This window comes from Asterias rubens, chromosome 17 (genome assembly GCF_902459465.1).
Source record: "Asterias rubens chromosome 17, eAstRub1.3, whole genome shotgun sequence".
NCBI classification, from domain to species: Eukaryota; Metazoa; Echinodermata; class Asteroidea; order Forcipulatida; family Asteriidae; genus Asterias; species Asterias rubens.
Genome location: NC_047078.1, coordinates 13121064 through 13145748, shown reverse-complemented (window position 1 = coordinate 13145748; position 24685 = coordinate 13121064). Strand labels below are relative to the sequence as shown.

The following is a 24685-nucleotide window of genomic DNA, read 5'->3' as shown; positions in this document are numbered from 1 at the left end:
CAGGACAAAAAGTAACGACATTAATTAAAGATGCTATGTCAGATTTTTTGGCCGATTTGACCCCAAAATTTTGATTTAAAATTCAGTAGGTATTTTGATGGGGGTCGAGAAAGTTACAAGCTTTCATTTGAGCCATTGCACGAAAAAGTCCGCCAACTATTAGTAGCAGTGAAATAAAGTGCTCAAAATTAGTTTTTGTCGGGATCCCGACAATATACAATATAATCACGTGACCATTTCTTATGTGTTTTATAAGAAACGGTTTAAATTTTTGTCATGGTTCCTGACCATTAAAAGTAAAAGTTAAACTTTTTTCTGTTACAGCGGGTGATACTCTTTGAAATACCATTCACTCAAAACAATCTATTTTTCAATGTTTGGGGCCAAAAATCTTTGAGTGTTGTTGATCTTAATACAATCTCACTACAGTATTACCTGTCATGACTACAAAACTGCCAGTTTTTCTTTTCTTAGATGGATGTTGCCCTGTTTGGGAAGTATTCCATGTAGCCGGTAGCCTCTTCATATACTTGTCAAGTTTCTGCCCTCTGTAAATCAGTCAGTTACCAGCTGCGTTACACCGGTGTACAATACGAAAGTTTTAAACTCAATCAGCAACTGAAAAGATTGTTTGTAATGCTCTTCTCAATAAATTCCCCAACACTGCTGCCCGCCAAACTAGAGACCAACCGGCTCTTTTCAGAGCCACCACTCCTTCAAAAGAGTTTTTACCCATGGTTGTACCCGCAAGTTTACTATCAATATTGATATTTATAGTTGCTCTTATACTCCACACCATGCAAAGCTTCAAATACCATTTACTGCTGCCCGCATTGTCTAAACGTAGATTTACGAATTACCAGGGAAGAAAATGTCTCATGCCTAAATACATTGACATTAACTAAAACTCACAGCAATAGCTCAATATGCCCGACACATGACGTATGGACATTGAACAATTATGACTTTGAGATATCAGATGGAATACTACATGCTGCAGTTGTAAAATCACAGACCTCTATGAGCTAGTGACAGTGGGTTTAGTTTCTGGACCACTGCACCTACTTCCAGTTGCTGCTTGTGTTGGTACCAGTGCCAATGGAGACATGCAAGTAGTTGTAGAAGGATACACAAAGTATGCTTGTTGCTGTGGACCTTGGAATGATGTGATAGGACTGGGCTGACCATGAGATGAAGTTGATCTTGCAAGAGGTGACTTGGCAGGTGGTGTATAATGGAATTTAGTATATGTACCCTTAGGTGAATGAGACCATTGTGATTTATCCATAGGGGATGAAGGGGGAGGTGGGGTTAGTGTCAGTTTAGCTGTCATGCTGGTGTCTGTGCTCACCATAGATGTTAGGGTTAACCTACTTTTAGCCAAAGTAGCAGCAGTTTTAGCGGTAGGTTTTGTGTTTGTTTGGGAGCGACTATTACTAGCTATTTTGGTTGACTGTGGGCCACCTGGAGACATACATCCTTCTTCAGCATCTTCATCACGGGAATGTTGCATAATCTTTTGCCGTACCTCTCTTATCTTAAGTTGAAGGATTGACTTTGATGGGAAGATGTCCCGATGCTGTAACTGGAAAGATGTTGTTGCTGCAGCTGAAATAAGATCATCAAAAATAGTTAAACACGCCTTAACAATAATTGTCAGAGATAATACTAATAGTAATAATAACAACTAGACATTAGGTGTTTGTGAACAAACACAAAGCTGTTCCGTGTTCTTTTGCTTGGATTATGTGCTAAAATGACCAAGGAGTCTACGACTGAAAAAAGGTTTGAAAATGCTGAATAGTGTCTTGAGTTATGGTGAATAGTGTCTTGAGTTATGGTGAATAGTGTCTTGAGTTATGGTGAATAGTGTCTTGAGTTATGGTGAATAGTGTCTTGAGTTATGGTGAATAGTGTCTTGAGTTATGGTGCCATTTGACCCGGAGGTAGAGGTCGACATTGGGTCATTGTAACCTAAGGCTAATCTCCAATGCCCAAAGAGTCTCTAACTGAAACAAGTTTGAAAATCGATACTGTCACACTTTGGGTTGACCCGGAAGTAGAGGTCAACCTGAGGTCACGGTTTTTCAAAGTTTATCTTTAACGCCTAGGGGGTCTAAAACTGAAAAAAAGTTTGAAAATCGGTTATATAGTACTTGAGATATGGTCCCACTTCCGGTTAACCCGGAAGTAGAGGTCAACTTGAGGTCACGGTTTTGCAAAATTAATCTCCAATCCCCAAGGAGTCTATACCTACAAACAGGGTAAGAATCGGCAGTGAACTTCTTGAGATATGGTGCAACAAAGTTTTCCAAATTAAATATGCAAATGAGGGTCACGTGGTCAACTAAACAGGAATTTTTTTAAAAATGTTATATTAAGCATTAAGCTTCAGTTCTGAGCTTCAATTTGATATTATTATGATTCAACTCTTTTTGTACATTTTGGTTTAGGAGATTTGGCTTAAACAAAAAAAACGGTACAAAACATGTCAATAGAGGGCGATATATAAGATGAGTGGTCTTACATTTATTTCAACATCTCCTTTTTACTTGTCAAATGTTTAGTTGAAATGTTTATCTCAAAAGGGATAAATGCAAAAAGCGTATATTTGACTCAGGATTGTTTGATTTGTTGGTTTAATTCTTGCGTTCAATGCAGTATTTTTAGAGTCCATTGTCATGTGACAAACTACAACAGGATAAAATCCTTGTATTTGGTCGGTGGTTTGATGTTTGATCTAGAACGAGTGGATTTCACTGAACTCTTATCGGCCAACAAACTCTGCGCTTACGCTCACCATATTCTGCTTATTCTGCAAGCGCGGAATTAATGTGCGAGCTTGGAAGCACACAAAGATTGCGTCTAACATTTTTACAAGTATTAGGCACCTTGTCAAAACTATCCCAAGGAAAACACCTTGACAGCAAAACCCACCAAAAATTTTCCTCCCGCTCCATATTTTGTTTGCTTTCAAATAAATTTATCTTCCAGTCTCAACCTCATTTATAAAAAAAACAAAGGAGTACTAAACTTAAACAACAACTTAATTAGCAATTCTTGAACAATGTTATTGCATTCTTTTTTCGTCAACCAATGAAAGTAGCGTCATGTTTTTAAAAAAATGTTTAGGTACCCCATTTTGCTAATCAAAGATAGTTGGTCGTAGTAAATTTTTATTATGACAAGCGTCACAAGGGCAACGCGCAAAGTTGAAAATTTCAGAACGTTATTTTGCAACGAACAGCATACACGCGCACAAAGTTAATAATGTAACTTTTAGCCAGTCCTTATGTGGAGCGTGACCCATTGACCCTCACAATACGCACTGTGCAATAGAAAAAGGGGTAGGTTATAGCTTTTCAAACCACCCTCCAGTTTATGCATCTGATTGCTGGATTAGCACGTACAGGAAGATAAAACACATTGTGATTCAAACAAAACTGTGTGTGTGTGTGAATTTTGTTCATGGAAGAAATGTACAGTATCTGGTCTTTGAATAGGTTGTTATGCTGTCTTCTTCCATATGTGTGAAGAATTGATTAAAAAACCTTCCCGCTGAAAATAATTTTGCCACAATAATTTAGCCAAATGCCAGTGGAAACCGCGGCGGAGCAGCTGAAACACCTTGCCTAGTGGTCCGGCTGACCAGTCAAAAAGACCCGCAGAGGTAGTACAGAACTATGACTATTTATTTATTATTTCAAGGTTCAAATAAATAGTAAAAACATTCACTCAATTTTATCAACGTTAGGATAAAACGTAATAACGATCACTCCAAGTACTGCTGAACACTGGGCAAACTTCCGATCACGTACACAGCGCAAAATCCCATCATGTATCGCTCGGACTTGTAGCCTTTGTATCTTCCGGTGTGACAATAAATGTAAGAAACATTGAACGCAAGAGGGTGTTTTGGTGAAATTACACCACAGCAAACAAAAATAATTTCCAAGAAATCAATCGTTAGCAGACAAGGCGCTCTGAAGGATAAGACACGACGATGTTTTGGGGGTCTAAAAAGTCAGACAAGACGCATCTTATTTATCCGCATGAAATTATTTACAGTGCAGGAATGGTTTGCACAATTTGACGATAGAGCAGGATTGGTTTAGCGCCCAGACAAAATTTGACCCTGTGGGGGAACGCTGCATGAACAGCATTTGATTAATTCTCATCTTATCAATGACCATTGACTAATTATACTTACATGATGGAAAGTAGCCTTCTGTCTTGAATAGTTGCATAACCAGAATCCTTCGAAAATCTAGAATTTTCCTCAGTGTGGAGGCGTTTTTCTCAGGCTCAAAGTCAAATTCTTCACTGTCTTCTGGAACTGTCAAAGAACAAATAATTTTTTTTAAGTTTAATCATGACACCTCACTAACACAAAATGTGTCAATTGATGTACTATTTCACTGCTTACTGAGAACTTTGCTTTAAATCTAATTAATAAGGTTTATCGCGAATAGCAAAATATCAAGAGAGAGCTGTTGAACCCCCACAAAATAGGCGATGCGTGCTGGAGTCGTGCATGACAACATACATCGCGGTAGCAAATCTGACCCATCTTCCTACCCATAATGCACTGCGGTTCTGAATCGCGATAACCCTGTTAGAAATCTACTCTCTGAGAAGTCAGTATAATTTGTTCCATGTTTGCAGTCTTTCTCTGTGGCACTATTAGTATTAAATGAGTGTATTGAACAACCCATTCCTTGTGAATTAGGAGGGTAACAATCAAAGTGCTTATCGCTCTGGTAGCTTATATCAAGACATTCCTTGTGATTTAGGAGGGTAACAATCAAAGTGCTTATCGCTCTGGTAGCTTATATCAAGACATTCCTTGTGATTTAGGAGGGTAACAATCAAAGTGCTTATCGCTCTGGTAGCTTATATCAAGACATTCCTTGTGATTTAGGAGGGTAACAATCAAAGTGCTTATCGCTCTGGTAGCTTATATCAAGACATTCCTTGTGATTTAGGAGGGTAACAATCAAAGTGCTTATCGCTATGGTAGCTTATATCAAGACATTCCTTGTGATTTAGGAGGGTAACAATCAAAGTGCTTATCGCTCTGGTAGCTTATATCAAGACATTCCTTGTGATTTAGGAGGGTAACAATCAAAGTGCTTATCGCTCTGGTAGCTTATATCAAGACATTCCTTGTGATTTAGGAGGGTAACAATCAAAGTGCTTATCGCTCTGGTAGCTTATATCAAGACATTCCTTGTGATTTAGGAGGGTAACAATCAAAGTGCTTATCGCTCTGGTAGCTTATATCAAGACATTCCTTGTGATTTAGGAGGGTAACAATCAAAGTGCTTATCGCTCTGGTAGCTTATATTAAGACATTCCTTGTGATTTAGGAGGGTTACAATCAAAGTGCTTATCGCTCTGGTAGCTTATATCAAGACATTTCTCAAGTGTCTTCGGATAATGAGATACAATTTGCAGATATATCAGAAGCAAGTCAATGATGAAACAATCACAACATAAAACTACCTGTCAATTTGGCAAGCATTGGACAATAAGAGGGCAAGCACCATAATGTGGTCATGCAAGCAGTTCAATTACCTTACTCAGTCAGGATGAGGAATTTAGCTAATGCTCGTCAGTTTCTGCGTTGTACATGATGGCTCTTTTGTGTAAACTTTGTAATTTAACAAATTCATGTGGTAGTTTCTTTTAAAAATAAATCTATTCAGTACATGATTTGAGGCATTGCATGGTGAGGTAGCAATGTATATTTGGTTTGCGGTAACACCATGTGTGTATCTATTTGCCAGGTAGAGTTTTTTCTTTAGAGAACCGACTTGCTTTATATTCTACTACCGCCAAGTAGATTTATTAGATTGTTCAGGAGACTTCTCAGTTCTGAAAAGAACTATACTGCTTATGGAGGAAGTTATAGAAAATCGGCTGGGACTACTACATAAGCTTATAGGATCAGTATTAAATACCGTGGAGTGAGTTCTTAATTAATCTCAACACTTTGACTATAGTTTTCTCTAGTCTTTGTAAGGAGAGTGCAGAGATTAGAGAGAAGTGGGCTTATTTACAGGGGTTCAGAGGTTTCAGTGTAAATACAATCAACGCACTGTTTGGTTCTCCTGAAAGCCCTGTGTAGTAGGGTGTGTCAGTAGACTGTGGGTTGTCAGAGGAGGAGGATGGTAGGATAGTATGCCAAATACTGCTCAAGGAAATTACTGATATCTTGTGGCACAGTGTCGTGTCTGTATATTTCGATAGCTTCCCTTATGCGCCTTGTATACCAATGTCTCTCAGGTGCTATGATTCGAGCCTGATCCCAATCTATGACATGGTCTAAATCGGTGGAGTGTTTGACAATGGCAGATTTGTCATATTCCCCTCTGCGGCCATGTGATTTATGTTCTTTTAGCCTGGTAGTTAGGTCTCTACCGGTCTCGCCAATGTACACTTTACCACAGGTACAAGGAATTCGATAGACCCCTGCCTGACTGCTAGAATCATAATAATAATAATACTAATAATTTGGGGGGCTAATCGTCCTTACTCGCAGCTAAGAGCTGTATTGCGAAAGACGCAGCTACAACGTGTTCGAGAAGCAGGCATGCAAGGGCGCATTCAGCTGCCAGCCACATCAACCCATTATGACCACGGAGCACAGCCAAGATCGAAAGTGTTTGATTTTTTCCTGAGGGAGAAAAACCGGATAGTCTGGAAAACCCTCGTGGCACAGCAGAGAACCAACGCACAACTCAACTCACATATGGCCCCGACCGGGAATCGAACCGGGGTCACCTTGGTGAGAGGCGAGCGCTTTACGCACAAGCCAACCGTGCCACCCAGAATCATGCTTGTCTTTGTGAGTGTGTAATTTCGTTTCCAACTTATTGCGAGTTGGTAGTAGAGCTTGATTTCCGCTTCACAGAGTATCTGTTCAATTTTATGCGAGGTATGACCGATGTACAGAAGGACCGCAACGGGCTTTGGATTGTGCAGATTGAGAACTGATCAGTTCATGATAAAAACTTGACAAAAACTGTGGTCAAAACTAACAAGACTTCGAGAATGTGACTGCAATTATTACAACAAACTTAAAAGGATGTAAAATGAAGCCCATGGTTTGTAGCATCTTGAAAACACACCATTGGCATCACCCAAAAGCTGAAAGCTTCATTTGTCAAAAGTAGCAATCATTCAATGTACTTACTACATGAAATGTTCTTTACTCTGGTTGACTTGTTAAAGATTGAGGGTCTTATATTGGTACATTAAGCGTGAATCATTCCAAGCTAATGAACTAACTTGTCTGAAACCAACAAACAACCAAACTAACACTTGCAAATATATCCAGTGATTTTCAGCTCTGTTCAAATACAAACAAGTTCCCAAACTGCCCTACAATTTTATGCATGCTACATTGGCACAGTTAAAATACAGTATTATTTGGAGAGCATACAGTGCACTTGACATACATGTACTGTAAGCTAGTGCACTTGACATACATGTACTGTAAGCTAGTGCACTTGACATACATGTACTGTAAGCTAGTGCACTTGACATACATGTACTGTAAGCTAGTGCACTTGACATACATGTACTGTAAGCTAGTGCACTTGACATACATGTACTGTAAGCTAGTGCACTTGACATACATGTACTGTAAGCTAGTGCACTTGACATACATGTACTGTAAGCTAGTGCACTTGACATACATGTACTGTAAGCTAGTGCACTTGACATACATGTACTGTAAGCTAGTGCACTTGACATACATGTACTGTAAGCTAGTGCACTTGACATACATGTACTGTAAGCTAGCACACAACAATTATTATTATTAAGAGAGCATACAGTGCACTTGACATACATGTACTGTAAGCTAGTGCACTTGACATACATGTACTGTAAGCTAGTGCACTTGACATACATGTACTGTAAGCTAGTGCACTTGACATACATGTACTGTAAGCTAGTGCACTTGACATACATGTACTGTAAGCTAGTGCACTTGACATACATGTACTGTAAGCTAGTGCACTTGACATACATGTACTGTAAGCTAGTGCACTTGACATACATGTACTGTAAGCTAGTGCACTTGACATACATGTACTGTAAGCTAGCACACAACAATTATTATTAGTAAGTATTTGTTGGTTTCTCTACATACCTGGAGTCTTGAGAATGTGAACATCATCTGCTCCTGATGGGGATGTTAGCCGCTCACTAAATTTAAACACTGTATCATCAACTGTTGGTCGTTTAATTGGAGTGTTAGGCTCTGAACCACTGGATGTTTGGCGATTAGGAGATTTCAATCTTGGTGAGCTAGGATCATTATCAGTCCCAGAATCATCACCTTTACCTTTAACGACAAGTAAGAGCTTAAATAATTATCAAATAATAATATCAAGGTCTTATAAAGCACACCAAACAAGCTACTCAGGGCACTGAGTATATACAAACTTTCAGAAAGATAGGTTATTGCAGTGATGAATTCTGAGACCCAATTATGTAGCACCTTATAAGGGTTTACAAGGTGCTACGGCGCATACAGCAGCCACAGCCAGGAACACCGGGGCCAACCCTTCTCTTTTTGATAAGTGCATCGAGTTGGTAAACTGCAAGTTGTCTGAACCGTCACATTAGTAAACTGCAAGTTGTCTGAACTATCAAGTTGGCAAAATGCAAGTTGTCTGAACCGTCAAGTTAGTAAAATGCAAGTTGTCTGAACTGTCAAGTTTGTAAACTGCAAGTTGTCTGAACCGTCAAGTTAGTAAAATGCAAGTTTTTTGAACTGTCAAGTTGGTAAACTGCAAGTTGTCTGAACCTTCAAGTTAGTAAAATGCAAGTTGTATGAACTGTCAAGTTTGTAAACTGCAAGTTGTCTGAACTGTCAAGTTGGTAAACTGGGAGTTGTCTGAACCATCAAGTTGGTAAACTGCAAGTTGTCTGAACCCTCAAGTTGGTAAACTGCAAGTTGTCTGAACCCTCAAGTTAGTAAACTGCAAGTTGTCTGAACCGTCAAGATGGTAAACTGCAAGTTGTCTGAACGGTCAAGTTGGTGAACTGCAAGTTGTCTGAACCGTCAAGTTGGTAAACTGCAAGTTGTCTGAACCATCAAGTTGGTAAACTGCAAGTTGTCTGAACCGTCAAGTTGGTAAACTGCAAGTTGTCTGAACCATCAAGTTAGTAAACTGCAAGTTGTCTGAACCGTCAAGTTGGTAAACTGCAAGTTGTCTGAACCATCAAGTTGGTAAACTGCAAGTTGTCTGAACCGTCAAGATGGTAAACTGCAAGTTGTCTGAACCGTCAAGTTGGTAAACTGCAAGTTGTCTGAACCGTCAAGTTGGTAAACTGCAAGTTGTCTGAACCCTCAAGTTGGTAAACTGCAAGTTGTCTGAACCCTGAAGTTGGTAAACTGCAAGTTGTCTGAACTGTCAAGTTGGTAAACTGCAAGTTGTCTGAACCCTCAAGTTGGTAAACTGCAAGTTGTCTCAACCGTCAAGTTGGTAAAGTGCAAGTTGTCTGAACCCTCAAGTTGGTAAACTGCAAGTTGTCTGAACCGTCAAGTTGGTAAAATGCAAGTTGTCTGAACCGTCAAGTTAATAAAATGCAAGTTGTCTGAACTGTCAAGTTGGTAAAATGCAAGTTGTCTGAACCGTCAAGTTGGTAAACTGCAAGTTGTCTGAACCGTCAAGTTGGTAAAATGCAAGTTGTCTGAACCCTCAAGTTGGTAAACTGCAAGTTGTCTGAACTGTCAAGTTGGTAAACTGCAAGTTGTCTGAACCCTCAAGTTGGTAAACTGCAAGTTGTCTCAACCGTCAAGTTGGTAAAATGCAAGTTGTCTGAACCGTCAAGTTGGTAAACTGCAAGTTGTCTGAACCGTCAAGTTGGTAAAAAGCAAGTTGTCTGAACCGTCAAGTTAGTAAAATGCAAGTTGTCTGAACTGTCAAGTTGGTAAAATGCAAGTTGTCTGAACCGTCAAGTTGGTAAACTGCAAGTTGTCTGAACCATCAAGTTGGTAAACTGCAAGTTGTCTGAACCCTCAAGTTGGTAAACTGCAAGTTGTTTGAACTGTCAAGTTAGTAAACTGCAAGTTGTCTGAACCGTCAAGTTGGTAAACTGCAAGTTGTTCCAATGTCAAGCTGTCCTGACACTGGTGTGATTATGGGCTCAATTCATGAAGAGACTTAAGAACCACCTACCCTGAGAGTTGTTTCTTTTTCTTCTGTAACTACTGACAATAGCATGAGGAGTAAGGGGAATTGTGCTGATGTCTTGAACATGATCTTCTGGATGATACTCTGGTAACTCTTTGAACTGAGCTTCAAAATTAACTTCTTCAAGAACCCTGCCCACAAAAACAAAAACAAATGCACAAAAAAGTGTTTGCGATATTAAGACAATGTACACAGTGTATTAAAGGGTAGGCACACATTTGGTAATTGTCAAAGACCAGTAATCTCACTCGGTGTATCCCATCGTTACCATAAATTAACAAGCCTGTGAAAATGTTGGCTCAATTGGTCATCAAAGTTGCAAGAAAATGATGATAGAAAATACACCCTTGTTGGACCAATTTGTGTGCTTTCAGAAAAGAATAAAAGACTTCTAGCTGGAAGTCTTTTATTATTTTAGTGAGAAATTATTTTTTTCTCAAAAACTACTCTACTTCAAAGGGAGTCGTTTCCCACAATGTTTTATATTATCAACAGCTCTCCAATGCTCGTTACAAAGTCAGTTGGGACTTTAACATTCAGACCGATCATGTTGTACAACATAGGCGTCCGGATGTTGTGCTATTAGATAAGACGAAGAAGATGTGTCATCTCATTGACATAGCGGTGCCAGGTGATATAAGGGTAGCTTCGAAGGAGATGGAAAAGATCGAGAAGTACCAGGACCTGGCCAGGGAACTTCGTAAGATTTGGCAGGTAAAGGTAAAAGTAGTCCCCGTGGTGGTTGGAGCACTTGGCACCATTCCCAAAGCACTGGGGAAACATCTAGATGAAATAGGGACAAATGTGAGGGTAGATCTATTACAGAAGGCAGCGCTTTTGGGAACAGCGAGGATCCTGAGAAAGACCCTTGAGATCTAAGGCTACGGGACGTAGCCCGGCTCGAGGAGTTACCGGCACAAAGGAAAATGAGATCTTTCTTTTGCATGCTGTGATAAAATGAAATAATAATAATAATAATAATAATAATAATAATAATAATAATTTATTTATCACTTTTCACCCCCGAAGGGCGTCCCAAAGTGCTTCGCATTATTATCCCTGGTCACTGGGCCTTAAATCATTCCTTAAACAATCTTGGGAGTATCCAGCCTTGTGCAACAACTATGTGCTACTATTAAAGCTAAATCAATCACAAGAACCATCTCTGCCCTCAAAGGTACCCATTTACCCCTGCTTTTCCTCATCAATATTTCTCTAATATAAATTTTTCTATCAATGAATTGACTTGTGTGTTACATGTACATGTACTTCATAGAGTTGAAATTTGGACGCAGACATTTTTTTAAACACCAAAGCTCAGATTTTATATTGGAATGTAAAAAAAAAAACGTTCATACCTCTCCATTCCATCATCAATATTTCTCTTCAATATCGTCTTAGGATCCCTACTGATCTCTTGAGATTGTGTGTCTGCTGATCCATCCTGGCTATCCATATCATCTAACCCTTTGTTGCTACCACTAGGTTGGGGCAGTTCATGTTGCGATGGTGCTGTAGTCTTGGATGATTGGCTGGTGGATGTGTCTTCCTCAGCTATCATTAATGGTGCATGTTTGTCATCACTCATTATCAATGTGGGTTTATCAACAACTCTTGAAGATACAGGTTGATTATCAGTTATCACCAATGAAGACTTGTTATCAGCCACTAATGATGTTATTGGTGACAAAGTGGTCAATTCATCCTTTGGTTTATCTTGGGTTGGAACACATCTGGCTTCATATGGCTCTCCAACAACATTCGATGAATCATTGGTCTTCTGCACCTGTGAACAAGCAGAAGGGCACAACACATACAATAACCTTGCACTGTACTAAGAGGGAGTATACAATGTGCATTAACCATCTACCATTGACTGTGACATGGTGGTTGATTAACCATCTAACATTGACTGTGACATGGTGGTTGATTAACCATCTAACATTGACTGTGACATGGTGGTTGATTAACCATCTAACATTGACTGTGACATGGTGGTTGATTAACCATCTAGCATTGACTGTGACATGGTGGTTGATTAACCATCTAGCATTGACTGTGACATGGTGGTTGATTAACCATCTAACATTGACTGTGACATGGTGGTTGATTAACCATCTAACATTGACTGTGACATGGTGGTTGATTAACCATCTAGCATTGACTGTGACATGGTGGTTGATTAACCATCTAACACTGACTGTGACATGGTGGTTGATTAACCATCTAGCATTGACTGTGACATGGTGGTTGATTAACCATCTAGCATTGACTGTGACATGGTGGTTGATTAACCATCTAACATTGACTGTGACATGGTGGTTGATTAACCATCTAACATTGACTGTGACATGGTGGTTGATTAACCATCTAACATTGACTGTGACATGGTGGTTGATTAACCATCTAACATTGACTGTGACATGGTGGTTGATTAACTCGCTTGCGAAACCTCTCTATTATCTTCCAGTACGCACTAATCCACCAATCAGATGCTCAAACTGGAGGATGGTATAAAAACCTATAAACTACTTCCAGTTTTGTTATTGCACAGTGCGTATTGTGTGTGTCAATGCGTCACGATCCATATTTGGACAGTGCAAAATTACATTATAAACTTTGTGCACATGTATGCTGTTCGTTGGAAATAACGTTCTGAAATTTTAAACATTGCACGTTGCACGTGAGACTGGAAGATAAATTTGTTATAACATGCATGCTTGTTGAAAAGAAAAAATATAGCGCGTCTGCGTCCCATTCGGCCTCGTTGGATATGGGACGTGGAAGCCCTATATTTTTACGTATTCCACTCGCGCTTGTGTGATAACTTATAATGTTGATAATGTCCGTGGCACTTACCTTTCGCTTGTGTGCCTTGACTCCACATTGTTCCAGTATTTTCTTATATTTCTTGCCTTTACAAGCCCTCTGTGGTTTGACATTAGATGTAGCTTGCTCATGTGAAAGTGTGGAGTTATCTGTGTTTGAAGTCATATGACCCAAGGAATATGCAGTTACTGGTGGTTTCTGCTGACTACTTGACTCAGTTTCAACAAATACTTTAGGTTCAAAGCTCTTTGATGGGACATTCCTTAGGGAGTCCGAGGATGTGTTGCTTTGTGTTAGGTCTGCTTTCTTAGACATTGAGCAACCTGAGACAGTTGATGTCTGCTTTGCAGGTACAGAGTCAATTACTGACCCTTTGGTCCCTTGTGCCTTATCACTTGTTGTATCTGCTAATGCATGAGATACACAGCCAGTGTCTTTTGAATCATGCATTTGTCTTGAGAGTTGTTTTGTCATAGAAACACATGTGTCAATGACTAAAGGATGTTCAGGCAAGTTGGATACTGTAGCCTGTGTGATTGACTTCGCAGTAGTAAATGACAGAATAGGAGCCAGTTTAGGCATCGTACGAAAACTTTGTGAACTTGGGCTGCTCTTGGTACCTTTACCAAGCTTACAAATGGCTAACTTGGTTCCCTTGTTTACTGCTGCCGATACTACACTTGATGTCGCTACAGGAATAGTTGCGATGGTGGCTTTAATACGTTTTGTAGTAGACGAAGTTGAAGTGAAAGAAGAACTAGACACAACGTTGGTTGGATCAGTCCTCGTCCTGACTTGAGTTGAGGATGTTACAGAAACAATGGGCAATCTGGCTGACGTTCCTACAAACAAAATGATCATCAAATAAATACAATCACTTTGCATGTCAAGGACCTGTTAACATGAATCAGCATTATGTGGGACACATGGATAGCACTCAAGCTACACATTTCAAGGAGTGTTATAAAGACAGTGGACACTATTGGTAATTGTCAAAGCTGACAATTGTCAAAGCAATTGTCAGCTTTCCGTTCATCTTAAAGGGTACACTTTGTACAATTACCTAGGCTGCTTTCCCTCCCCATTCTAACATATTTACTTCCAATGGATATATGGAGTAAGATGAATTAGTCCTACATGTACCTGTTGAGAAGACGGTCCTTGTTTGAGCAACCTGGGACAATGTTCCAGGAGATGGTACTGGGGCAAGATTGACTATGACACTAGTAGCTGTTAGTGGTGTCTTCATGCCAACGTTCAGGAAGGAACCAACACATCCTGCAGCCAAAGTTGAGGGCTTTGCTGGCATGATAGGAGCATACGCAACTGGGATAGTTTGATTGACAGTTGGTAGATTCATCAGTGAGGATGGAGCATTACATCGGGAGATAGTGGAGGCAACAACATGTTTAGGCTGTGCTACACCAGCTTGAGTTATCACTCGACTTCCACCTACGTGTACAATAATATAATAACGTTATTGTTTTTATATTAAAATTAAACTCAAATACACAGATACATGTACATAAACTACCCTTCTCAGTTAAAAAGTTTTGCTCACTGTTCAGGTTTCTGTAAGGACAACAGAATGGTTCATTCCTGGATAACAAAACACTTGTAACTAACTATTCATCCTCAGACAGTTTCGCTATTCTTATTGGTGGAGAGTGCGTCATGTGGGTGTGTATAAATCTTTGTTTATGACCAGTAAAAAGTGTTGACACATGGGCGTGACACGCGAGTTTGCACCTAAGCTTAAGACAGTTTTCTTCATTCCTATTGGTCGAGGGCAACGGCCGAGACAGTTGTGCCACATTAGCGATACGCGTGACACGCACAGCATTCCCCTATAAGGAGTTGTTTACCCGAGGGCCTTGACTGGGCCTTACCATTTCATAGCTGGAGGGGTGTTGTGTTGAAAGAAATCATTGACAAATTATAATTTTTGCATTTATTTTACTTTTTGACCAAAAAGTGTTGATATTTTTTGACCGAAAAGGTATTTATGAATGGGAATCAAAGTGTGTTGAATCGGTTTTCAACTAGTGGTTTACACCCACCGCGACCCGGTTCTTGATAATTTACCTCGACTTAGTCTCGGTAAAATTATCAAGAACCAGGCCTCGTTGGGATTAAACCACTAGTTGAAAACCTCTTCACCACACATTGATTCCCTTATTTAGAAACAGAGATGTGGACAAATCAGTGTTTAAATTCACTCAAGTGTACATTATCAAAAAAACAGTGTGGGTTACCAGGGTAGCTGGTAAACTTCCAAGCATAATAAATCACATATTTCTAAATATCAGCTTCCTCCAGAAAACGATCAGAGCATACTGATCAAAACGTCGAGTTGAAAAAAACGATTCTTTTCAGAACCACCCCAACTAATTTAGAGATAATCATTACATGTTGTTACCGCAAACCTTACTATATCGTATTTCCACCAAGCAAAGTTTTAAATCCCACAAACAACATATTGTTGACACTATATGAGAGAGGACGGTACATACTATTAATGACAGTACTTGTAGGAGTGTTTGGTAAGGATTGAAGAACAGATGGAGTCAGTAATGTTCCCTGTAGCTTGGCAGAATTGCCAGTTAGTGTAGCAAGCTGATCACTAGACATCACAAATGGTCCAGGAGAGGCAGGTGTAGCAGGGTAAGATGAATTACCAGCATGTTGCAAGATAGTCAACCTGCAAAACAAATACATGTTGTTATAGCACTCTACATCAGATAATACTCCATTATAATCCACATAGTTTCTTCACATCAATTCATGCTGATGTATCCTGATAACATGATTCACATCAATTCATGCTGATGTATCCTGATAACATGATTCACATCAATTCATGCTGATGTATCCTGATAACATGATTCACATCAATCCTATACATTAACGGATTTGGTGTTTTTAATCAAGTGAACAAAACAACTCAATAGTAATCTCATCAAATAGAGGTAACAAATAATAAACCATCAAAAAAACTGACTGGGATGCTGCAGTGAATTAAAATATAACAGTTAATTTTGCTATCATTTATTTCTGATATGTATTGAACATCAATAAAATGTGTTTTGTTTATTCCCGACATATCTGACTTGCGTAATTAGCGACCAAGTCATGCCCCCCCCCCCCCCACTTTGTGGATTGTTACCACCCCCTACCATCGACGCCATGTCGGGAATTCAAACATTTCGTCGGCAAAAAGAGTCTTGTCCCTAACTACACGTGCCTAGGTACCAGGCCACACAGTGCACACGTCACTATATGCACATAGCTAGGGGGCCCGACGGCTCGGGTTACCGACATGACGTCAAGTTTATGCAAATGAAGGCTCCCTTTTAGGGGCGAGGTAGGTTCCCCTAATCTCTTGAAAACCATTTTTTTTAAATACTTTGCGCATAATAAAAAATATATAAAAATATTTCAGGTTTAAAAAGTCATGTTTAATCGTTTAAATGAATTAAAAAAACACTGCAGCCACCCTTTAAATGATTAGGAGTTGAATAAGACTCCAACACAATACGCACATTCATGAACTGAGACAGAATTGCTACACAGTAGTGTCGCTAGCTGTAGAATGGTACAATGAACAGCCTTGAAGAATATTCAAACATGGATAACTTTCACCGATTGAGGGCGTGCACGATGTGGAGCAAAGTTCATTGATACAAACTGTACTTTACCGATCATTGAATCTCAATGGTTTTTTTGCAAATGAAGTTCTTAACGTTGGAACTGCTTATCATTAATTCATGAAAGTGGTTTTTGATGAAAACAGTATTAATCATGTTAATTGGAGATAAGATAGTCCAAAGTTGTGTGTGGTTTTTTTCTTCTTTTTTTTCTTTTTCTTTTTTTCTTTTTGAAAATTGCATGTGAAAGCCGTCCGGTCACCCGTTTCTAAATTCCTAAATTCCTACACTGTGCCGCTGTTTCAACCGAAATGGATGACAATCAATAGGTAGCGTCATCAGGGCCGGGGATTAATAAAAAAAAATTTAAGAAAAGGTTTTTCTCAAGCATTTGCTGCTTTCATGTCCGATGACGTCATATAAAAATGGGCGCCATGTTGATTACATCATATTTACGGGCGCCATTTTGATTACGTCATGCCGCCCTCTGTGGAGAACACTGAGCATTCCTTGTCAAGTTAACCTACATTTGAAATAAAACAACATGAGACATTTATGGTGGCCAGACTGCACATTGATTGAATATTAGAAAGATAAAGTAACTAGGACAAGACATCAAACCTACCTTTGACTAGATGGCAGCAAGTACTTAGTCTGAGAATGAGCTGTTGGGATCAATGTAGAAGTAGTAGCAGATGCAACAGCAATACCAGCAGCAACTGTCACAACTGGACTGTATGGTTGAGTCATTATGGTGACAGGTTGTGAGACTACGTTGGATGGGTTAAGATTGATGGACCTGACTGTTACACACTGAGACTGGTTGACATGTGGTGTTACATTGCTATTATTGATGCCATTCATGTTGATTGGTTGTAACATCATATGCTGTGCCTGGCTCATTTGGCTTGATGCACTTGCTGATGTATGTGATATTGCAACAAGTTGTGGAGGAAGGGATGCCTGTGATGCAATCAGAGGAATAACTTGTGCCCCATTACTTGCTAACATCTGTGCACTTAAGACATTTGCATGACCAAGTATCTGATTTGGTGGCTGGGGTACAGTTCCTGCTTTATGATTAGCCACAACCGCTACCTGACTAGTTGATGCAGCTTTAAGGGTAACTTGATTGCTGATAGGTGGAGCTAACTGAATTGGGCTAGCTATCTGAAACCCTGGTGGCACTGATTTAGGTCCTGGACCAGGAACATGGGATGGAATTGAAGGTAGAATATACTGAAGATGACAGCCTGTTGATGTGACTGTTGCTGGAGCTACAGGAATACATGTAGATGTATTAGTTGGACAACTTGGCTGTGGCAATTGATGGTGTATCAATGGAGTTACGTTATGAGCAGGCTTCATATTAAGATTAGCTAGAATGCTTGCAGGTGCTGGGCTGTGTGGCCTAGGTTGATTTGCAGCAACTAGTACTCCATTACCTTGCTTAACTTGTGAGATTGATTGCAGTAACTTAGCAGCATTCATTTGCCTGCAACCAGACTTCAATACAGACAGTGGTTTACCACTCAATATAACATTTCCAGTAGGTAACGAAGCTTGTGATGCTGTAGGTGCATGTACCTCCTTAGATTCCACACTTTCTGCTTTCTGATGGATTTGAAATGAAGAGAATGTAGGCTTAGCAGATGTTGGTGCGCCTACATGCAATCTGTGTAACTGCTGAGTATTGACAATTACTGATCCCTGATGAGACTGTCCAGGCTGTGCTGATTTAGGTTTTAACGTCTTACTGACAATAACTGAACTAGCTTGTGATTGACCAACGATGACTGAACTGGTTGTTGATTGGTTGGAGCTTGCAATAGTTGCTACACGAGCTGATTTATGACTTGCTGCAACCATTTCATGACTTGTACAATCTGTTAAACTTGCTGCAGCTGGTAAGGATTGTACTGACGTGGGCTTGTCAGAGGATGAAGATGCTTGCTGTGTAATTCCATCTTGGTCTTCAGTATGACTGGATTGATCACAACTTTGACTGGTGTTCGGAGAAGAGCTCGATTTGAATTCGATTTTGGAGAAATATCCCCGTTTGGCAATTCCCTCTTGGCTTTCTTTATTAGCTGGTTGATACTCATAGAAAGCTTTAGCCTTGCAGTCAGAAAGGGGGTCTGTTTTATTCCTTGGTGAATGTGCCTTAAAGACTGCTCCGGTTGGTTGGAATGTGCTACCGCTAGAGGAAGGACGTGGTATTGCTTTATCATAATTAGAACCACCATCAAACTGATCACAACCAATGTCACTCCTGATTGGTGAATTTGAACCAGGCTTAGCTTTAATTGGTTTAGGTCTATAGGTGATGTCAGATGCAGAGAGGTGTTTCATGGCGGGTGAAAAGCGTCGTTGAGGAAAAGCTTTATTCTCAATCATGGTTTCATCTTCAGATTCTGTTTCAGATTCACTGTCAGCAACTCGCTCTTTGCATTCCAGATCAATATGCTGTACTTCTTCAACATTACACACTTCATCATCAGCTGCAATCAAACACAAGTTCACATATTTAATATCTGGCAAATGTATGTGAAAAGCATCTGTATTATCACACCACAAACACTACTAGTAGAATCATTGCCCCCCCCCCCCCCTACTATGCAAGAATCAAACTTAATAACAGCATTACAAAAATGCATTTAAAGGCAGTGGACACTATTGGTAGGTACTCAAAATAGTTATTGCCATTAAACCTTACCTGGTAACGAGTAACGGAGAGAGGTGGTTAGTATAAAACATTGTGAGAAACGGTGACGTTGAAGTGACATTGTTCAAGTAATTTTCCACAAATTTGATTTCGAGACCTCATAATAAGACTTTGAGGTCTCAAAATCAAGCATCTGAAAGCACACAACTTTGTGTGACAAGGGTGTTTTTTCTTTCATAGTTATCTCACAACTTCAACGACCACTTGAGCTGAAATTTTCAATGGTTGGTTATTTTCTGCATTTGTTGAGATACACCAAATGAGAAGACTGGTCTTTGACAATTACCAAAGGTGTCCAGTGTCTTTAAGCACTGTACAAATACATGCAGTATTAATTAAAAACATAATGTCTTATTACCTGGACCAATCAATGTTATTCATATGAACAGCTCTGCATTTGTCTTAAGGCACCTTCATATTTAGTTTACATTTGTTTCCTTCACTAAAACATGTACCTTCTGTAGACCTATTTACAAAGAAGTATTGACTGGAGGGCTAACCTGTTTTGATACAGTGTATGTTGTAGCTGAGTGGTCAAGCACACTGCACTCAAGCTCTAGTGTTTCTGATCAGTAGAGTGTGGGTTCGAGTCCTGGTCTAAACAATTGTGTCCTTAAGCAAAAAAACTAACCACTTTTGCTGTGTCCTTCGGACTGGCTCTCAGAACAGACAATTGGAAACTGGACTTAACTATGATTGGGTCCTGAATAGACTGAAAATGTTAACTGCAAAGCTAGCCAATAGCTCCACAACGCAAAGATGAATCTTCTGACCCTTATAAATATTATTGAGATTACATAAACAGGACACTTTGATGAGCTGAGTATACTTACCAATGACATCATCATCTCCCTCTTCATCAATCACCATTTGTTCTTCATCGCTCATTGTTTCCTCGGATTCTAACCGTCGTCGTATTGGTTGTCCCAGTAAGGTCAACGCTTGATCTGGAGTCTTCAACATGGAGGATTTGCAACACTGTTTTGGTTTCTATTGAATTGGAACATAGAGAACTATCTTGAAATAAGTTTCCACAAGAAGGACAGAAGGAAAGGAAGATCATAGACACAAGTTCCTCCTTAATGCTTTATTTTATTCTTTATAAATATCTGTGTAGGTTTGGGAAAATAACATATTTTAGTCATTATTCATGTTTAATAATTATTTGTTTTTTAAAACAAATCAATCTGCAGTTCTAAAAAAAACTAAACCTATTCCTGTGCGAAAAAGGTTTTTAGATTCCCAAGTGTTTTAACACTTAAAAGTGCTCAAAACTCACAAGTCAAAATTGCCTTTGAACATGTAGAAGCTTACTTTTTCATATTGGCGTTATGTTCAGACATCTTTCTTGGCTATTTACATGCAAAGCATGATACTATCATGAGAAAATGTGTCATGTACTGACCATTTATGTGAATGAGAATGATTTTATTAAAGTCTTGAATAAATTTGAGTAAAGTACAAGATCTTACAAGTGGTTGACATGCAGAGTGAACATGTTTGTATTCCTGAGCACTGCTTGGAACATGAGATGCACTCAACGACCTCTTTTTGGGAGGCACGCACAGCACTGGAATCTGACACAAACACACAAAACAAATAATTATTTCATAGAAACCCACAAGAAAAAAATGGCTCCTCTTTTGTTAGATTTACATTTGAAATGTTATTTTTCAAAACTTGTTTGGTATGCGAAAACAGCTAGAATCACCCTGCTACTGTTCCAAATTATAATTTAAAATCTGCAAAAACAAAAAATGACGGCTCAATAATGCCCAGAACAGAAGATGTAAGATAAACAACAACTAAGAGTGTATGCCCTTTAAAACCACTTCCAAGATGGTCTCGAACAATAATTAAACTATAAGTAGCACAATTAACAAATTGATTGACTAGTATAAATGTCATCATGATGATCTTCTTATTGCGGATTCCTAGTTGTGCCAAAGAAATAATTGTTTTTAAAAACACTATTGATGTTACATAGGACTTCATAGTTGAGAAGGGATCAAAACAAATACAAGATGGGGTGTCATGGCGGTTTAGAGCATCAAATTCAAGTTCTGATGGCTAAATCATTGGTGTGTGGGTCCGGATCCCGGTCGAGGCACTTGCAAGATACTTTACTATATTGGCTTGTCTTCACCCAGGGTAATAAATGGGTACCTGTGGGGTACACATGGATATTGTATTTGAAAAAGCCTTCAGAGCGCCACAGCAGCCCAGGGCTGTATACTCCCCAGGGAGCTGAGAAAGATTAAAGGAATGTTATTGGCCCGATGACCTGGGCTCAATTTCATACCGCTGCTTAACGGTAAGCAAATTTGCATGCTTACTGTAGCAGAAAAATTTGCTTAAGCCTTAGGGTATTTCAAAGGTTAGCAGAAAAATTGGGCAGTTAATTGCGTGTTTACCATGGATTTGTATTGTGACGTCATTTATTTCCGTGCGGTAAGCACTGGAAGGTTAGCATGCCTTTTTGTGTGCTTACGGTAAGCAGCGCTATGAAATAGAAATTGCACAGTAAGCACAAAATCGGCCACTAATCAGCACTATGAAATTGGGCACAGGGCACTTATGTAAAGTGACGGTTATTGTGAAATGGGGGATAAGGACTTGGTATTATTCTTATACCTTGATTTGAGTTTGTTCCTGATGCTTATCATCCTGATTGTCTGCATGGCTGGTTTGCTTGCCTTCTGATGTCAGCGAAGCCAATGAAACTAAAGTACCTGGTGCTGTTAATTCTTGACCTGATTTAGAAATAATAAAAACAGAAGGTATTTAAACATACAGTCAACACATTTGAACATCTGTATTTTAAGTAACATTCAAAACCAAATATTCGGCAGGCACAACCACCAATGGATAGACTGTAAGTTACACAACTTATTTATTGTTTATAAATGCAATATTTTCAGTGCATTTTGTGTTAAAAAACGAAAACCGTGTTGATAAATAAATTTTAATTTAGAATGGAGTAATCTTGCTTTAGTTACAGGAAACACTATTTTATTGAGACACTTGACAAAGTTTAGACACAAAAGTGCTGTAATCTTAACGATTTTTTAGTTCAAAGTTTGTTATGTGTTATTCATAAATACCCCAGACAGTTTCTCTAATTGGTGGAGAGCGCTACACGTGGGTTGTATAAGCAGTTGATAATGACCAGTGTTTATAACCAACTAACTTCCTCATATCAGACGCGCAAGATTATCACGCGGAACGCAATTCATAGCTATAAGTAACAACGCGTAACCTACTTCTAAGCGCGCGCGTAATCTATTTCTAAGCGCGCGCGCATACACACAGCCCACGTGCAACAGACTCTTCACAAAGTTTTTGAGTTGAAGTGCGTCCATTAGACGATACAATGGGGCGAACAGGGAAGTCAGCTGGGCTGGACTGATGCATACATGGAGGTTGCATCCAGGAGGTATTTGTTTGAGCAAGTGAACACTGGCTTTTATGCCTACAGAACAGTATTTGGAGGGCCGCATAGTTGGCTAAGTGAAATTTGGAATCGCTCATTATTGCAAGGTGAATTTGAAGTCAAAGTTGGAATTGCATATTGATTCTAAGTGAATTTGGGTACAATTTGGAGTTGCATATTATTGCTAGGTGAATTTGAGTAGGATTTAGAGTTGCATATTATTGCTTAGTAGAATTTGGAGATGCAAATTAATGCTTAGTGAAGATTGGAGTAGTAGTGTTGAAGACGAAACAGAATCTGAATCTATTTCATATGAGATTTGGAGTTAGATATCGAGTTGAACATGTTGGGAATTGAATATGTTGGGAATTGAGGAGAGGTTATAACTGACTTATTGATTGATTGTAAACATAATGTAAATATTAATAACTTAAGGAATAAAAATTGTTTTATTTTGGTGTTGTGATTTTGGGGTACCTTGGGAAATTCAGTGGGGGTGCTGAAAATTACAGACCTGCCGCTAATTTTACATACGTAAATACGTATGTAAGTCAATTTGCACAAACTTTATTGCTCAAGTTGCATTAAAATGAACAAATGTGTGACCTTGACTTTCCATGTTTTTTGAAAGCAGTGAAAAGCTAAATCTATTTGTTACTTTGACTAGTTTGTGATTTCTTAGACTACCAACCTGTACCACTACAACTTGCTTCACCCTCTGAGGCGTGTCTCTGTCTAGCCTCTATCTTATCACACAGCTCAGGAGGAACTACACTGGCAGACTTCTTCCTCTCTTTGTTACACCATTTCCAGTCTGGGTGAGCTTTAAAATGAGCCTCTTTAACCTAAGGGGGAATATAAAGCATTTGTCAATACCATGATTTCCTTTTGTCCATGTATCCTTTATACAAGTAGATGGTGTTAAACTCAACTTTGCATTTGTTTCTTGCAGGAACATAATACAATGCTTGAGTTACGCACTCTCAAACAAGATATGATGATGTTTAAAATCATTCAAACATCTTTCTTTTATGTAGCTGTTTACATGATAATTTCCACAGACAAGTTCCTCTAAATAGGATTTTATGAGTCCCAACACAAGACCAGCAATATGTTGTAACTAAGGCATGTGTTTTGAGTAAAGTCTATATGCAGTAAGCCACATGTCTTCGTGCATTAAACCCAAATTTTAACAATGAACTGTTTTGAGTGACTTCTTTACTTAAATCCCAATTGCTGTGAATGTTTTCCATTTTGAGTTATTTTTTTGTAAGACCATGAAATCTGAAGACCAAGAGCGAGACCACAACACAAGCATATTAACAAGTACTCTCTCAAATGATTTTAACACCCCCTCAAAATGATTCTGTCTTGATTTACAGCACTTCACATCTATGTCTCATTTCTACTAGAAAACTGCACTCATGCACTGAGCTACACAAGCAGCAAATAAAGTACTGTGTAAGGTAGCAACCATTGTATGGTATGAACCATTGCAAACCCATCCTAGACAATTAGGCACAATATTTGTATGGGGGTGTTATCAAATCAACATTTATTGCTTTTACTGATGCTGCTTACACAGTCCCGATACTTCACAAAGGCAATTGCCTCCTTGCCCCCTGGTCAATGCCTTCATGCCCTTGAACTGCTTAAGTATAATTTAACAATTTCCTCATACATGTAAGGTGCCCTTTACCAAGGCAAAATGTCTTGGCGCCCTTTCTTTTTCAGAGTTGTTGGTTCTTTGTTAACATGGAAAACAATGGAAGATGTCAATTCGGTACTTGTTGTTTTCTTTGACCTTTTGCTGCCACTCTTGTTGGAACATTAAAGA

At 39.1% G+C, this 24685-nt stretch overlaps 1 protein-coding gene across 2 annotated transcripts in view; it reads right to left on the bottom strand.

Annotated features, from left to right (window-relative positions):
• Window positions 1-769: 769 nt before the first annotated feature.
• Window positions 770-24685, bottom strand: part of LOC117301347 (protein capicua homolog) — a 42677-nt gene continuing 18761 nt past the window's right edge. Inside the window, exons 8-20 of one of the 2 annotated variants that reach the window (XM_033785266.1) lie at window positions 23540-23693; window positions 22050-22168; window positions 20888-20992; window positions 20249-20405; window positions 17316-19191; window positions 15557-15744; window positions 14187-14495; window positions 13074-13885; window positions 11573-12000; window positions 10200-10345; window positions 8162-8356; window positions 4211-4336; window positions 770-1608 (exon numbers count right to left, since the gene is read on the bottom strand). In XM_033785266.1, the coding sequence (XP_033641157.1) occupies window positions 1019-1608; window positions 4211-4336; window positions 8162-8356; window positions 10200-10345; window positions 11573-12000; window positions 13074-13885; window positions 14187-14495; window positions 15557-15744; window positions 17316-19191; window positions 20249-20405; window positions 20888-20992; window positions 22050-22168; window positions 23540-23693 (5205 nt within the window). In that variant the 3' untranslated portion in view covers window positions 770-1018. The remainder of the gene's footprint in view (window positions 1609-4210; window positions 4337-8161; window positions 8357-10199; window positions 10346-11572; window positions 12001-13073; window positions 13886-14186; window positions 14496-15556; window positions 15745-17315; window positions 19192-20248; window positions 20406-20887; window positions 20993-22049; window positions 22169-23539; window positions 23694-24685) is intronic. The other variant, XM_033785267.1, reaches the window with a different exon arrangement.